The sequence below is a fragment of the Saccostrea cucullata genome, unplaced genomic scaffold (assembly GCF_032062105.1).
Source record: "Saccostrea cucullata isolate Sc308-1 unplaced genomic scaffold, CSIRO_AGI_Scuc_v1 ctg2778, whole genome shotgun sequence".
NCBI lineage: Eukaryota > Metazoa > Mollusca > Bivalvia > Ostreida > Ostreidae > Saccostrea > Saccostrea cuccullata.
This window is the reverse complement of record NW_026926354.1, coordinates 159,182-173,949: the sequence shown is the minus strand read 5'-3', so window position 1 is coordinate 173,949 and position 14,768 is coordinate 159,182. Positions and strand designations below refer to the sequence as shown.

Below are 14,768 nucleotides of genomic sequence, written 5' to 3'. Positions count from 1 at the left end.
AGGTGGGATCAGGTGCAATGGAGGAGTGAGCATTCCCTGCCGACCGATCAAAACCGCCTTGTGCTCCTTGTCATGATCAGGACTCGAAAATAACGGAAAAATCCGTCGTCAATATCAGTGTATAAAATAAAATACTGGACTAACAAATTAACTATAAAAAACGACAGTCAGCATTATTGTATTTGCTGACAAGGTCCTTGTATCGACCATAGAACTTACGAAATGAAGACTTTAAACAAGATTGCTGATTTTTGATTGTTTCATCGGCTTGTTTATCAGTAATTTACCTCGTTTAAGAAATTGTTCACATGTATACGCACGTAGAGCATGCATGCTCATCTGAGATTTATAAACTCACATGCAGGTGAAGGTATATTACTGAATAAGAGAGGAAAGTCGACGATTGTAAAGTTAAATTCATCACGTTTATCATATAGCTTGATTGTTAGATTAATTGCCATTAACGTCTAGATCTTTTTCAAGTAAAACATCCAAATATGAAACAGGTGTGTCAGACTCTTGGTATCTTTTATCTCAAGCTCACCGGGATATATCGTATCGATATAAGAATGGAAATTGCCATAAATGTTAACGGTCCACGTAACACTTAACGTAACACTTAACGAGGCCGAGTCTAATTATTTCTGCCCTAGGGATTTTGATAATTTTTTCATAATTAATTTTTACTGTTATATAGGGTGTTTCATAATATATGTTCCATTTTTTAAATCTAATTATTTTTCTTACCTATCATACTTCTATCATTTTAAAGACCAAATCCTGCACTTTTTGTTCCATGTTAAAAAACAAGGAAATCATGGTCTTACAATGATTAATTGTGCTATAAAAGCGGTTGTCATATGCATAATTTGAATACTTTTCAAAATGGACTTAACTTATCCACTAACCGGAAGTGCTGAATTCTAAAGCCGTTTTTATTTTCAGTTTATGTCGCAAATATTTATTCAAAAATTGATGAAATAAATGTTTCAAAAGAATAGCTTTCTAGGATGAATATCAGAGGGCTAGGAACAAGGTTAAAGGACAGGGACAGGCAATATGTGATAAATGACACGGTATTCCAGAAAGCCTCAAGATGTTTTATTAAAAGAAGCGGAGATTTATTTGGTACATTGAACTTTGAAATATGATTTGAAGTTATCAGTGTACAAATTTTCAATAATGCAAGGAAAGAATTTGACCTTTGCATTCGACAATCTCAATCTTTGGGCTCTTTTCTATAGGGTTCTTAAGGAACAGGGTCTACAATCCTAGACCACAGATACTGAATGAGCTCAAAAAGAACATGGACCTTCAAATGAGGAGTGTCTAAGCAAAAATATGTGACAAGGTTATATACAACTTTCAACAAGCAACTTTCATTTGTTGATGAAATGATGGAGATTATTTAGAACATGTTATGTGAGCTTTTAACGTTGTGAAATTCAACGTAGCAAAAAATGACGCATGCAACTAGGAAATTTCGCTAATTTTCATTAATGTTTAAGACTTTATTCATTTTTTAATATTTAGTTGGTAATTAAACACAATGAATCTTATGGATACATGCATCAATTTGATTAAAAAAAAACTTATCTGTATCTTTTTGTTGTGTTTGTCAAATTGAAGATTCAAAATGTAACATATATTATGAAACACCCTGTATTTATTGTTTTAAGATTAAAAAATCGAATGTTTACCATCCCGATTTCTTAGGGGACATCTCAAAAATTGTCAAATTTTACTATTGGACCCTATGGGAATTTGTTTGAAAACGGCGAAATTATCACATTTTTTCCACATTTTTGTGCCTAGCGATTTCTTTTTTTATTCTAGTAGATGAAAGTTATAGTAAAAGTCACCAAATTGTGAAATTTCAAAAAAATTGACCATCTAGGTTGGTCGAGGATTTTTAAATTACTAATTAAGTTCATTTTTTAAGGCTCATGCCTCTAAAATTGCCACATTACGGTATAAATACAGATCAGTGCAGATAAATAATCGGCGCATATGATTTTTCGGTAAAAAAAAATAGCAATGTTTAGATTGCTAATATGTTTCTTTGGATGCTCTGTCATCAGTTTTAGTAAAAAATCCATGAACGTCTTGAACATATACAAGCGAGTCATGCTTCATTCTTCAGCATACGTCATGCATTGCTTACAAAATCGGAAAATGTTGACGTCGTTAAAGCCATTTTAGCGTTTTTTCTAATTATTGTCGTAAAATCACCTTTTCAGACCAGTAGGGGTTACAGATAATGTTTAATTTGTATTAAGATCAAACTATTTGGCAAAGGTGTACTGTTGCACAAATGACTGCATGAAATTAAAAAGCTGCGCAAAGTCATGCGCACTCGAATTAGACTCGGCCTCGTTAACAATTCAAATTTCTAAATGATTTTGAGTTTTAGAATGTTAATATATTAAATTATTTCAAATTTCGAAATTTCAAAAACTCAAACCAATTAATTTTGTGTATTGAAATTTAATATTTTAGTTCAAAACTCTAAATTTTCAAATTTCCAAACAAGTTTTAGAATTTTAAAATTCTAAATTTGATGCAAACACTCAAGTTTTAAATAACCAATACACTTCTTACATTTTGAGATTTTAGACGTTTACTTCACATATTCAAAATATCAAATTCCAAACCCGGTTTGAATTTTGAAACTATGCCAAAAGTGCTTGTGGTCAAACAAAAGAGGATTTGATATTTTGGATATTTGAAGTAAAAATCTAAAAACTCAAATTTTATAGAATAACAAAAATATTGAGTCTATATTTTAAAAGGTCAAACACTGTAATAAACAATTAATAAATAATGAATAAAGATGACGAACTTGAATATGATCTAAAAGAAAAAAAATACATTTTAAACATTTATACAAAAAATACATAAGACATAACACACGGTGAATCCTATGCACTGATCCGATAAATGAAATATTCTTGGAACTGGAAATCAAAATGTACTGAAATATACCAACTATTTTTAGCATCAAAGATAGTACAGAATACAGTGTAGGTATTGAGGGAGTCAGTAATATTCGAGTTTCGCTCGAGGGAAACTGGAATCTTTCTGAATACCCCAATCTTTATTTAACTGTTCTATATATTCATTAACATAGCCAAATTTTTCGTATCAGTTATAGGACATTATTTACATATACTGAATTGTCGACGGATTTTTCTGTTACTTCCCATTCATGACAAGGAGCACAGGGCGGGTGTGACTGGTCGGAAGGGCATTCTCCTCAATGGCAATTTATCCCACCTCTGATGTTTCAGAGATCCGTGTTTGCTCTGCTTCAAAATTTGCATTATTTAATGGATTTTTTGAGCTTGAATACTGTCCATTATTTCTACATATTTCACCGATAAAAGGGTGAAGATAATGAACAGTGATTGATCGAAAAAAAAATTACAATATAAATTTGCGAAGAGGGCATAAATACTGTTCCCAGAAAATTCCAGAGGTGGGATCAGGTGCCCAAGAGGATAAAGCATTCCCTGTCAATCGGTCACATTCGCCGTTGGCATTAGGAAATTTATCAGGTAATCAATATTCTGTTGTCGAATTCACTAGAAAAACAACTACAGTATTGTGCCATTAGTGATCGTCCAAATTCACGTGCAATGCATATTATTTGGTGTTTTAGTAAACTTCTAAAAATCTGCATACTATAAATAAACAAAGTTACTGGTGTCGGTGAAAATGACGCTATTTTAAGAATGTCCTCGTGACTATCATGTGACAAATTTACACGTCACAAACTCTCGTCTGCTGCGTATATTGTCAATGTAAACAACATTGTAGTATTAAACAAATCAGCCAAATTACCACATATACTAGGTTATATTTTTTGTTAACAAGGTCATTACAAAGACCAAAGAATTTACAAAATAAATGCATTTTTTTTAAAAAAAGTGTTGAAATCCTTGTGACAGCAACCAATGAATTGGAGATATAAAATAAGTAAAGTTGACGATTGGAAAGTTGAAATCATCTCGATTGTCAAAAATTTTAATCGTTATTTGGCCATTTAGGCCTTATCATCCATAGTCAGAGTCAGTAAAACAACCAAATAGGAAACAGATATGGCAGACTTGAGGTGGTTTTTATTTCAAGATCATTTGGGTGCATCGAGCCGACATATGAATGAAAGAAAATTTTAACTGATAAAAAGTCTTGATATACAACTGTATATCTGAATTTCGGTTCGAAGGCCACGAAAAATGTTTTCTTCCTCTTAAGTTTTGAATAAAATGTGCTTCTTGGGAATATAAAAACGATAAGCTAATATATAGGCACAATTAGTGGGATTAGTGTAATTCAAACAATTTGTTGGAAGACATGGTCTATGAAGACTTCTTAAAGGTTATCAGCGAGGAACTCCAGCATCGATCCTTCTAATACCAAGTAGGGAGGGTGTGAGGGAGAGGGAGGAAGGGAGGGTGTTGTGTGTGTGTGTGTGTGTGTGGAATCAGTGTGATCTTTAAGAAGGTATTTTTTGGATGACCAATTACACGATAGGAAGTGTAGAAAAGTCGTACGTTTTGATCTTAATGACTTTTGAAAAAATGTCAATCTTAAAATTTCTAAAACTTCTTTGGAAATTTTGAGAATCAATATCTGTGTTTTTTGTCCCGTGGGGATCCGGGTTAGAATAGGTCCTCAGTACCCCCTTGCTTGTCGTAAAAGGCGACTAAATGGGGCGGTCCTTCGGATGAGACCGTATAAACCGAGGCCCCGTGTCACAGCAGGTGTGGCACGATAAAGATCCCTCCCTGCTCAAAGGCCGTAAGTGCCGAGCATAGGCCTAAATTTGCAGCCCTTCACCGGCAATGGTGACGTCTCCATATCAGTGAAATATTCTGGAGAGGGACGTTAAACAGTATACAATCAGTCATTAAAGTTTTGGAGAAAAAAATCCCAATGGGAGAAAATATCCCATCTTACATTTTTTCTCCCATGGGGGAATGGTGGAATATACAGTAGTTGATGGAACTGAAAATCCCACCATTCTTCCATGGGATTCTTAATTTTAGGACTTCATATCTTTCGAAGAAGAGATGTTTGTGAGCTCAACATAAGACCCTGGGATAATGCTAAGAAATCCCAAAAAGTTATTTAAAATATTTTGGATATCATATTTAGAAATGGTAGTAAAAAGTCTGGACAATGTCGTGTCCGGAGTTTAATGTCGTACTGTTTAATAATGATCCTTCAAACAAAAACTGCATTGTTTAAAGCCTTAATCGGCTGGAACTATGATCCAATTTAGTGAAAAACGGCCGGAAGGATAGAGTTTGCATATTGCCCTTTAGCCTTCTTTTATGACTTTTAAATATATTTCTAAAACATAAAACCCATTCTGACAAAGTGTTTAGATCTTCCTTTTCACATTTATCTCTCACGTCTTAGAATTCATATTAGAATTAAATGAAGTTCTATTGCCAGGGTTAGGGTTAGACCTATATTAGAGTAATGTTGATAGTTTACGGATCCTTCTGCGGATCCTTCGGAGGTTGAGTTAATATAAGTTATAATAATAAATGCACCAAGGACACATATTAATTGATGGAAGTTGAATCTTAGTTTATTCCTTTTATGAGATGTCATTACTCATTCTTTATCCCCTGTGCTTTGTATACCTATGACATAGGCTTATGTTTGTGTATCACACTGTTCTTAGCCAATTTTGAATTCTGTCTGAATTCAGTGTTATGTTTATTTCCAATACCACGTCAGCATTACCGTTTATAATTATTAAGTTTACTGACTCTTGCATAACAATAATCAAATAAAGCAGACAAGAGGAAATGAAATGAAGATGGCATTTAAATTTTTTCATATTTTATATTTTAATTGTCTAAAAACGTGCTTCTCGCCGCCTCTGCATGCTTTTAACCACATATACATGTACTTGTTTAAAGGAGATCTATGACACAAACAGAAAAAAAGTGTAGCTTGTTGATTAAAAGCAGATTCGATTTTTAAAATGAAACATATGGAGAGAACGAACAGTATTCAAGATCGAAAATCCATAAAACAATACAAAATAGGAGCAGAGCAAACAGTGACCTCCAAAACATCAGAGGTGGGATTAGGTGCCATGAAGGAGTAATCATCCCCTGGCGACCGGACATACGCCGTGAGCTCCTTAAACAATCCGTCTTTTCCTTAAACTTTAATATGCCAATAAAGGAATTGACGCGGTTAATGTAAGTAATATTCTTTATCACAAAAGGGTCCAGTCTTGTATTCCACCATATTTCCAGTTAAATACTATACCTTGTCTTTCCTACAAATATACATCAACCATAGCTTCAAAACTTTTCAATTACAAAAAAACCTTTACATGGCCTGGATATCGAGTATCTGAAACATAATCCTCCATCGTGTTCATGTTCTTTTTCGCCCTATAACTATAGTCCTGCTGGACACATTATTACAGGATTAATTAAATATAATTAATAATGAAGACCTTAGATCACTTATTTTAAAAGTTCCTAAATATAGGGAACCCCGATCCTTCAACTGCCGTCGCAATTTCATAAATATTATGGATTCTGTTGAAGATTACGCTAGACGATGGGCCAGATATGAAAAAAGAGAAAGTCCATGTTAAAATCGTGTATTAAAAGATTGAAAGGCAATATGAAAACCATATATCCTTCTGTATTCAATAATCCAGAAATGAAAAAAGAATTAGATAGATTCCATGATCAGTACGTACTGGTCCCTGCCGACAAAGCAGGTAACACCACTGTCTTCGTTTGTAAGGCTCATTATATAAATTGTATTTTAGAAGAACTTGGATTAAATTCTACAAGTGGTAATCCAACTTATACTCATAGTTCCCATTCTAAGGAAGAAATTCTTCAAAATCATATGTCAGTTTTGAATATTTTTAATATCCCGAAAAACCAAATTGATTTTGAACTACCATATATATATATATATATATATATATATATATATATATATATATATATATATATATATATATATATATATATATATATATATATAAGCCTCTTTCTTTACTCCTCACTAAGATATTGACGGTAGTGAAGGAAAAACTTCAAGAGCACTGTGCAACAACATATTCAAGGAGTGGTGTGAATCAGATGTGGATACCTCAAATATTCCAAAGAACTGTTAGACAATTTGAAATCGAAATATTTTACCAAAATCAACAGCTTAAAACCCACGACTTTTCAACTTTACACACAACCATTAAAGTGAATATATTAAAGTTCCGGCTTTTTGATATCATTACTGCTTCTTTTTCAATAAAAATGGAACTCGAAAGTATACTTACTTGGTCATTGGTCATTTGCAAAATTATTTTGTTCTGATTGCACACACAAGTACTCTGAAGTTGACATCAAAAAGATGCTTGAGTTTCTGATTGACAATATACATGTGGTGTTTGGAGACCAGGTCTTCCAACAATCTATTGTAATTCCCATGGGTACCAACCAACCGTTATTAGCAGACCTATTTTTGAATTCATATGAAGCAGAATTTGTGCAAAATCTTATTCGTGAAAAGAAGAAAACACTTGCTGTGGCCTTCAACTCGACATTTAGATGTATAGACGATTGTCAATTAACAATGGTAATTTCCATTCCTACGTCGATATGATATATCCTGGTGAGCTTGAGGTAAAAGATACCACAGAGTCTGCCACATCTGTTTCATACTTGGATATTTTACTTGAAAAAGACGTTAATGGTAATCTAACAACCAAGCTATATGATAAACGTGATGACTTTAACTTTTCTGTCGTCAGCTTCCCTTACTTATGCAGCAATATAGTTATATACCTTCATCACCTACATACGGAGTATATATATCTCAGTTGATTCGTTACGCTAGAGCATGCTCTACGTATGAACAATTTCTAAAACGCGTTAAATTATTGGCAAGCAAGTTAACGAAAAAAGAATATCAGCAGTGTCGTTTAAAATCATCATTTCGTAAGTTCTATGGTCGATACAATGACCTTGTCAGCAAATACAATTTATCATTGAGTCAAATGTTGACTGACGTTTTTCATACTAATTGTTAGTCCATTATTTATACACTGAATTGAAGACGGATTTTTCCGTTATTACCGATTATGACAAAGAGCACACGGCGGATGTGACCGGTCCGCAGGGGATGCTTACTCCTCCATGGCACCTGACCCCACCTCTGATGTTTCGGAGGTCCGTGTTTGCTCTGCTCCTATTTTGTATTGTTTTACGGACTTTTATAATGAATACTGTTCGTTATCTCCATATCCTTCTCATAAAATCAAAGCTGTAACAATTGGTATGGAACAAGGAGCCAATATACAACCAAATATTATGTCATATTTATTACAAAGGTCAATAAAACGTTCAATGAGTTTACAGAATAATTACAGTTAACGAGTTTTATGAATTCCTTGTAACATCAACTTATCTGTCAGTAGCTTGTTCTATTTTATAAATTCATAAGGGTGTGAAGGTATGTCACTGTATCCGTTGATAAATTATTGAATTATTAACTGCTACCAGCAGACAACATTGAGAGTATAAACATATAAAACAAACAACAGTTACAGAATTGAAAGACAAAACCTCAAGGTGTGGGGGCATCTTTGGTGTATGGTTTTGTTGGTTAAAAAAAACCCTCCACCTTTGAGATATGGGCCATTAGTAACTGTTTTTATGGTTCAGGTGGAAAGAGTGGACGAATTAAAGGAGAGTTTATAAATGTCGATTAATTATCGTTCACGTTATGTTATTAGGTTTAATTTCCTTGCGAAACACAGGTCAGAAATGAATTATAAAGGACAAATGCACTTAAAGAATACTTCGCATTTAGCATCACCTAAATCAGCATGGATTTGAAACAATTGAATATTTTTAGATGCCTATATATACCTAAATCCAAAAAAGTCGTACCGAACCTACTTTGAGTTTCTTTTATTTAAATCAAGGGTGGAGACTTGAACAATCTGATGGCGGATTATCGACGGGAGCGTTTGCCGAATGATACTTCTTCCGCTGTTTTATATATGTTTAAAAAATCGAATGAGGTTGTGTAGATGCCTGAAGCCATATTGATCAAACTAAGAAAATTGCACGCTTGCATTTGAAAAGAAATACAATAAGCATTGATATTAGTTTCTTTGAATTTTGAAATCAAAAAAAAAAGAGTATTTAGGTGGACTTCAATACCTGTCTCATTGTCTTGCATGAATAAAAATGTTGACACTTTTATGAAGACATTAAACTTTCTTTACCCTCTAGTGTTTCTAAAACCAAATACATACAAACATCTCTAAGCGGCAGGACTTCAAAGTCTGCAGCTGGCTATACAGTGAACACCTTTGAGGGAATGTTTACCAATCGGAAAAAACGACCTCGAATGCATAAGGAAGACGCCATGACAACCCAACCCCACCCCCACCCCTATTCACGATCTTTGAAATAAATGCATGGAGACCTTTTGTCTGTGGAATATGGAGTTTAACTGATATTACCTAAAATATACTGTAGAAGAGACTTCTAAATCAGTCTATCTATATTTGAATAAACAGGAAATGTATAAATTTTTAATATCCGGTGATGTTAATACATTCGAGGTTGTTTTTCCGACCTCATACATTTTTAACAATTTAGGTACCAGCCTAATTTTCAAACAAGTTGTATAAATACATAACGGGTCTTTTGTCATTCGCACAAGTTTGTACAACGTTAGGCTCATAGTAAAAGCTTAGAAATGAATGACTGTTCTCGATTTACTATAGAAAATCATATATGTCGACAGACCCCTACCACATTGTATGGCTTTGCTCTTTGTATTTTCATGAATTTCAGTGGTAAAATTTGTTGAATCGTATGGTTTAGATATCAAATAATGACTTATGATGAAAATTTTGCTTTATTTGATTTTTTATGTTTTCACATTTTACCGAGGCCCATAAGTGCACTAGTTCTTAGTACTATATATGAAATACAAATTTAAAAAGATTAATAGGCTTATTATTTCTTCATCAGACTTTACCTTCTGTGTGTTAACCTTTGATCTTCTCAGAGAAAGGAAACTCTAAATGAAGGGCTCATTATTCATTGTTGTATCCTGTATATTAATTGAGTTCTGTGTGTATTTTATAACGTCATCATTCTAAGGAATTTAAATTAATGCATAATGCAATTAATTTTATTAAAAACAATATATTTCAAATAATATACGAATGATTCAGTAGGATTTAATTAATTAGAGGTTAATTTCCTTTTGGAAATTTAAGACAAAAAAAAGACAGACAAGCGCCATCTTCATCTTTATGTAACCTACCACCTGTTCAAAATGTATACATTGTCAGAGATCATAAGTCAACACGCTACCGTGGGACCAATGACTTAGTTCGTTCGATTTTATTTTAAGGACAGACTGCAGCGACGTCTTTTGGGAATAACAAATCTAAAGTATGATTAATTTTTTTATCTCAAAATCGATCAAATTACGATGTAATGTCCTGTGTATCTGATATATACAAAATTACAAATTTACCTCGTTTTAGAAATTGTTCATACGTAGAGCATGCTCTTGTATATCGAATCAACTGAGTTATTTAAACTCCGTATGCAGGTGATGAAGGTATATTGCTGCATAAGTAAGGGGGTTATATAACTTAATTGATTCGATACGCAAGAGCATGCATTACGTATGAACAATTTCTAAAACGAGGTAAATTATTGACAAACAAGTTGGTGAAACAAAGATATCAGCAGTCTTGTTTAAAGTCATCATTTCGTAAATTACAAATTTATCATTGAGTCAAATGCTGACTGACGTTTTTCATACCAATTGAAAGTCCATTATTTACACACTGTATTGAAGTCGGAGCTTTCCGTTGTTTTCCGATTATGATAAGGAGCACATAGCGGGTGTGACCGGTCGGCAGAGGATGCCCACTCTTCTATGGCACCTGATCCCACCTCTGATGTTACGGAGGTACGTGTTTGCTCTGCTCCTATTTTGTATTGTTTAATGAACTTTTGAGGTTGAATACTGCTCGTTATCTCCATACAGTTCACCCCAATAAAATTGAAAGAAGAGATATCACTGAGTCTGACACAACTATTTCACTTCTGGAAATTTTACTATAGTAAGACGTTAAGAGTAATCTTAAAACAAGGTTTATGATAAATGTGAGACTTTAGCTTTTCGATATTCAACTTTCGTTACTAATGCAGCAATATACCTTTGGATTATACCCGGTATTTCTCTCAGTTGATTTGATACGCAGAGACATGCTTTTCGTATGGTCAGTTTATAAACGAGGTAAGTTACTAACAAACACGTTGGTGAAACAAGAACATCAGTAGTCTCGTTTAAAGTAATCATTTCGTCAGTTCTATGGTCCGTACAATGACCTTGTCAGCAAATACAATCTATTATAAATCAAATGCTGATTGACTTCGATGATTTTGATATTAGTTGTAAGACTAGCTTATTATTTTCACACTGAGTTGTCGATGAATTTTACTGTCATTTCCTATTATGACAATGGTGTGCCCGGTCGGCAGGGGATGATAACCTCTCAAAGGCATCTGATCACGCCTCTGATGTTTTAGAGGTCTGTGTTTGCTCCGTTCCTGATTTGCATTGTTTGAATGAACTTTGAACCTGAATACTGTTAGTTATCTCCATTTGTCTCCATAGCTAGTATAACTTTTATATAAAGAATGATTGTAAAAATGTCTTAACAATTAAATTTTTTCTTTGACTTTTATTGTCTTTTAATTGGCCATCTTTGGAAGTATTTCTTGGTTTTTAAAATTGCGAGTTATTTAAAAGCCATTGAGCCTATAAAATGACAAATGTTTTTTATTACTATGTATCAATGATGTTTTCGTTGATCAGTTTTGGGTTTTGAACAAAATGGGATGATCCAGATTGATATTTAAATGCAAACACATGACTTGTATATGAATACAAAACATTCAAATTAAAAAAAAAAACTAATCATCATACTTTAGTATTACTTTGCAAAACAGTTTTTATTCTTTTAAAGTAGTTGTACATGAAACGACAGCAGGTATGGTTCGTTCCCTTGGTTAATAGTTGTTCGACTTCTTTGACTCTATCCTGTAAAGCAATAAAGAAAATTATGCCAACTAGCCTTTTTGGCCATCATTAATTAAAGTACTTAATTTCGTATTTTTCTCTCCAGTCTACTTCGTTAAAAAATATGGGAAATTAAGATAATTAATGTTTTTTATCTTGAAATCAAATTACTTTTTTTTTTTTTACAAAACAATGTAAGATATCGATAAATTGTAACGAATGACAATGGAAAAATAAATATCAAGAGAGTGAATTGTGTTTAAAAGCACATTAAGAAAAATAGAAAAGCATGCTTTTCTCTGAATACCTAAAACATTTCCAAACAAATCAAAAACTGGATTTCCTCCGTTGTTTATGGTACTTGTTACTGTGTCACAAATCTAGGAAATGAAAAAATGAAGGAATGTTTTCAACATCTATAACTGAAACAAATGTTAAACATTTTACAATTTGAATTTTTTATAATTTTTTAATTTTTATTGAAACAGTCCACATTTACCACATCATCTAGGGTACTCTCCACTGTAGTTTGAAGTAGAGCAGTCAAAAGGTCTAGAAGGAATTGTAGAATGGATTCAAGGACGGATACCTTCACTTTGAGAGGTTGTATTTTACAGTTTTCGGTCTGTAGAGTCTTGCTTTCTAAATCTGTAATTATTAAAATATTACGGTTGATTAAATCTATATTTTGATATTCAGTTCTTTTCTCTGTTTATACTCGTACGTATATGAGTGTTGTCATATGTATTGATATTATAAAAAAAAATATATACCTGGTATTACGTCAACACTTAGCCCAAAATCAGCGCTAAAATCTAGTAAACCATCGAGTGTTTGCGGAAGCCTTGACCAATATAAAAATAAAACATTTAAATATATTTCATTCGGGACATGATTATCTTTTAACATGTACATATATTTGGGTTCATTTTACATTTAAAAGATTACAACAAAAGAAAAGATTGAATGGTTATTTTCAAACTAAATCATTCTAGAAAAAGAGTAAGTTGTGAATTTTTCTTTATAATTAAATTTAAGGTATCACAATGCATAAAACTTAGAATTATGAAATTTATATCAACAGAAAAAAACTGGTAATAATTTCTTTAAGTATCAAGAAGAATAAATAAATTATGTTTTCTCTTACATGAATACTTACAATAGTGCATTATAATTGGCCAGGAATTCACTTGTTCCATTCAAAGACGCGTTGTCGACATTCAAAGTCAAAACAAGTGGGTTTCTCTGTTTTATTCTAATCACACCTCCGGGTAGATTTACATCATTAATTTTCAAACTGTAAATTATAAAAGAGAAAACTAAAAATATGAAATAAAAGCAATAACAATAAACTGCTTTCAGCCAGTTATGATTAAATCTTCTTTTTTTTTTTTTTTACACTTTTTTTAAAATATGCAGTTATTTTATTTTATAATATCACCATTATCACAATACCCTTAAAATACTAAAGAAAATTTTGCATCCCTGGACCACAAATAAACTTACAATGAATTTAAAACTCACAGATGTCAGATACATGTATCACTAAATGATCAGTTTCCCATAATCCCGATGTTAAATTAACATGAACATTTCTGCTGCAGTGAACTGCACTGATAGTAGCATCCACAAGTCATTTTTTATATTTGATATTTACCAAATGTCTTATATACTGTCTTAAAGCATATGGAGAGTAGAAAAAGAAAATATAACATTTTGGTTTTCTAGTCATAAGTTGTTACTAAAAATAGACTACTAAAAAGTAGTACTTGCACTTTTTTGTGTGACCATTTTGTTTTTCAAAGTAGATGGTTTTGAATGAACAGCAAATACTTTGAAAAATTAGATCCTAAATCAAAATCAGTGATAGCCAGTTAAGGATAAAAAATATGTTAAAATACAGCATTGTATAATAAAAAATGAATTTACTTTTCCAATAATAGGGCTAGTGGACCGTTTTTCCCGTTGACCTTAGGAACCTGAACACCCATCAGGTTTGTTGTTAACAGATTATTTACTAAAAAAGAATAATTATTGATTATATTAATAATATGAAACAATAATTTATTGAAATTTCTATATTATCTAAGGTTTACTAAAAAAATGTTGATAAAAAGTTTGAATTGCATTGCCATACAAAGCTGTGTTCCAGGATTTCTCTCAGTCAGGGAGTGGTCTGAATGGACTCCAAGAGAAACCGTAAACAGCACGGTCAGCAAGATCGGGATGTTTGGAGAGCTCATGTTAGGGAGTCCTGAAACATATTAACAAACACAACAATTCTTTTTTCCCATTTTGTATATTTTTCAAGTATAACTACAGAAATAACATTTATCCAACATAGCATTTACATAATTATACATGTATCCGTCAGTATTTCGATTATATGTAAACAAATTCTTTTTTTAACTCTTCCACCTAAAAAGTTCTCTAGTGCAGTGCATGTCACTTTAAAAAAAAAAGTTTAATTGACCTTGTTTTGGAGTTTGGATTTTTTTCAACTATTTTAAAAAATTGAACTTTCAGAAAATTGCAATATCAATCGATATCAAATAATTTTGTTCATTCCTTATTTCCAAGTAAATATTAAAGACCCAGTAAATGTGTTTTGCCTTCTTAAAATTGCATGATTTCCTTTTTTTCCTAATATA

The 14,768-nt window shown here is 32.4% G+C and overlaps 1 protein-coding gene across 1 annotated transcript; it reads right to left on the bottom strand.

The window, feature by feature from the left end:
* Positions 1-12,040: 12,040 nt before the first annotated feature.
* LOC134271435 (uncharacterized) lies at positions 12,041-14,365 on the bottom strand. Its single transcript, XM_062753632.1, has 7 exons — positions 14,255-14,365; positions 14,047-14,134; positions 13,277-13,414; positions 12,891-12,961; positions 12,617-12,765; positions 12,425-12,497; positions 12,041-12,138 (listed from the first exon to the last, which is right to left on the bottom strand). The coding sequence occupies exons 1-7, from the start codon at positions 14,358-14,360 to the stop codon at positions 12,134-12,136; spliced, it is 630 nt and encodes a 209-aa protein (XP_062609616.1). The 5' UTR covers positions 14,361-14,365; the 3' UTR covers positions 12,041-12,133.
* Between the last annotated feature and the right edge of the window lie 403 nt (positions 14,366-14,768).

Bases quoted from the DNA above. Each gene is read 5' to 3' on its own strand.
- LOC134271435 (XM_062753632.1), bottom strand. From the start codon at position 14,360: ATGAGCTCTCCAAACATCCCGATCTTGCTGACCGTGCTGTTTACGGTT. The intron at 13,415-14,046 runs GTAAATTCATTT...TATAATTTACAG, and splicing joins CTAGCCCTATTATTGGAAAA to TTTGAAAATTAATGATGTAA. The intron at 12,498-12,616 runs GTAAATGTGGAC...TTCATTTCCTAG, and splicing joins AGAGTACCCTAGATGATGTG to ATTTGTGACACAGTAACAAG.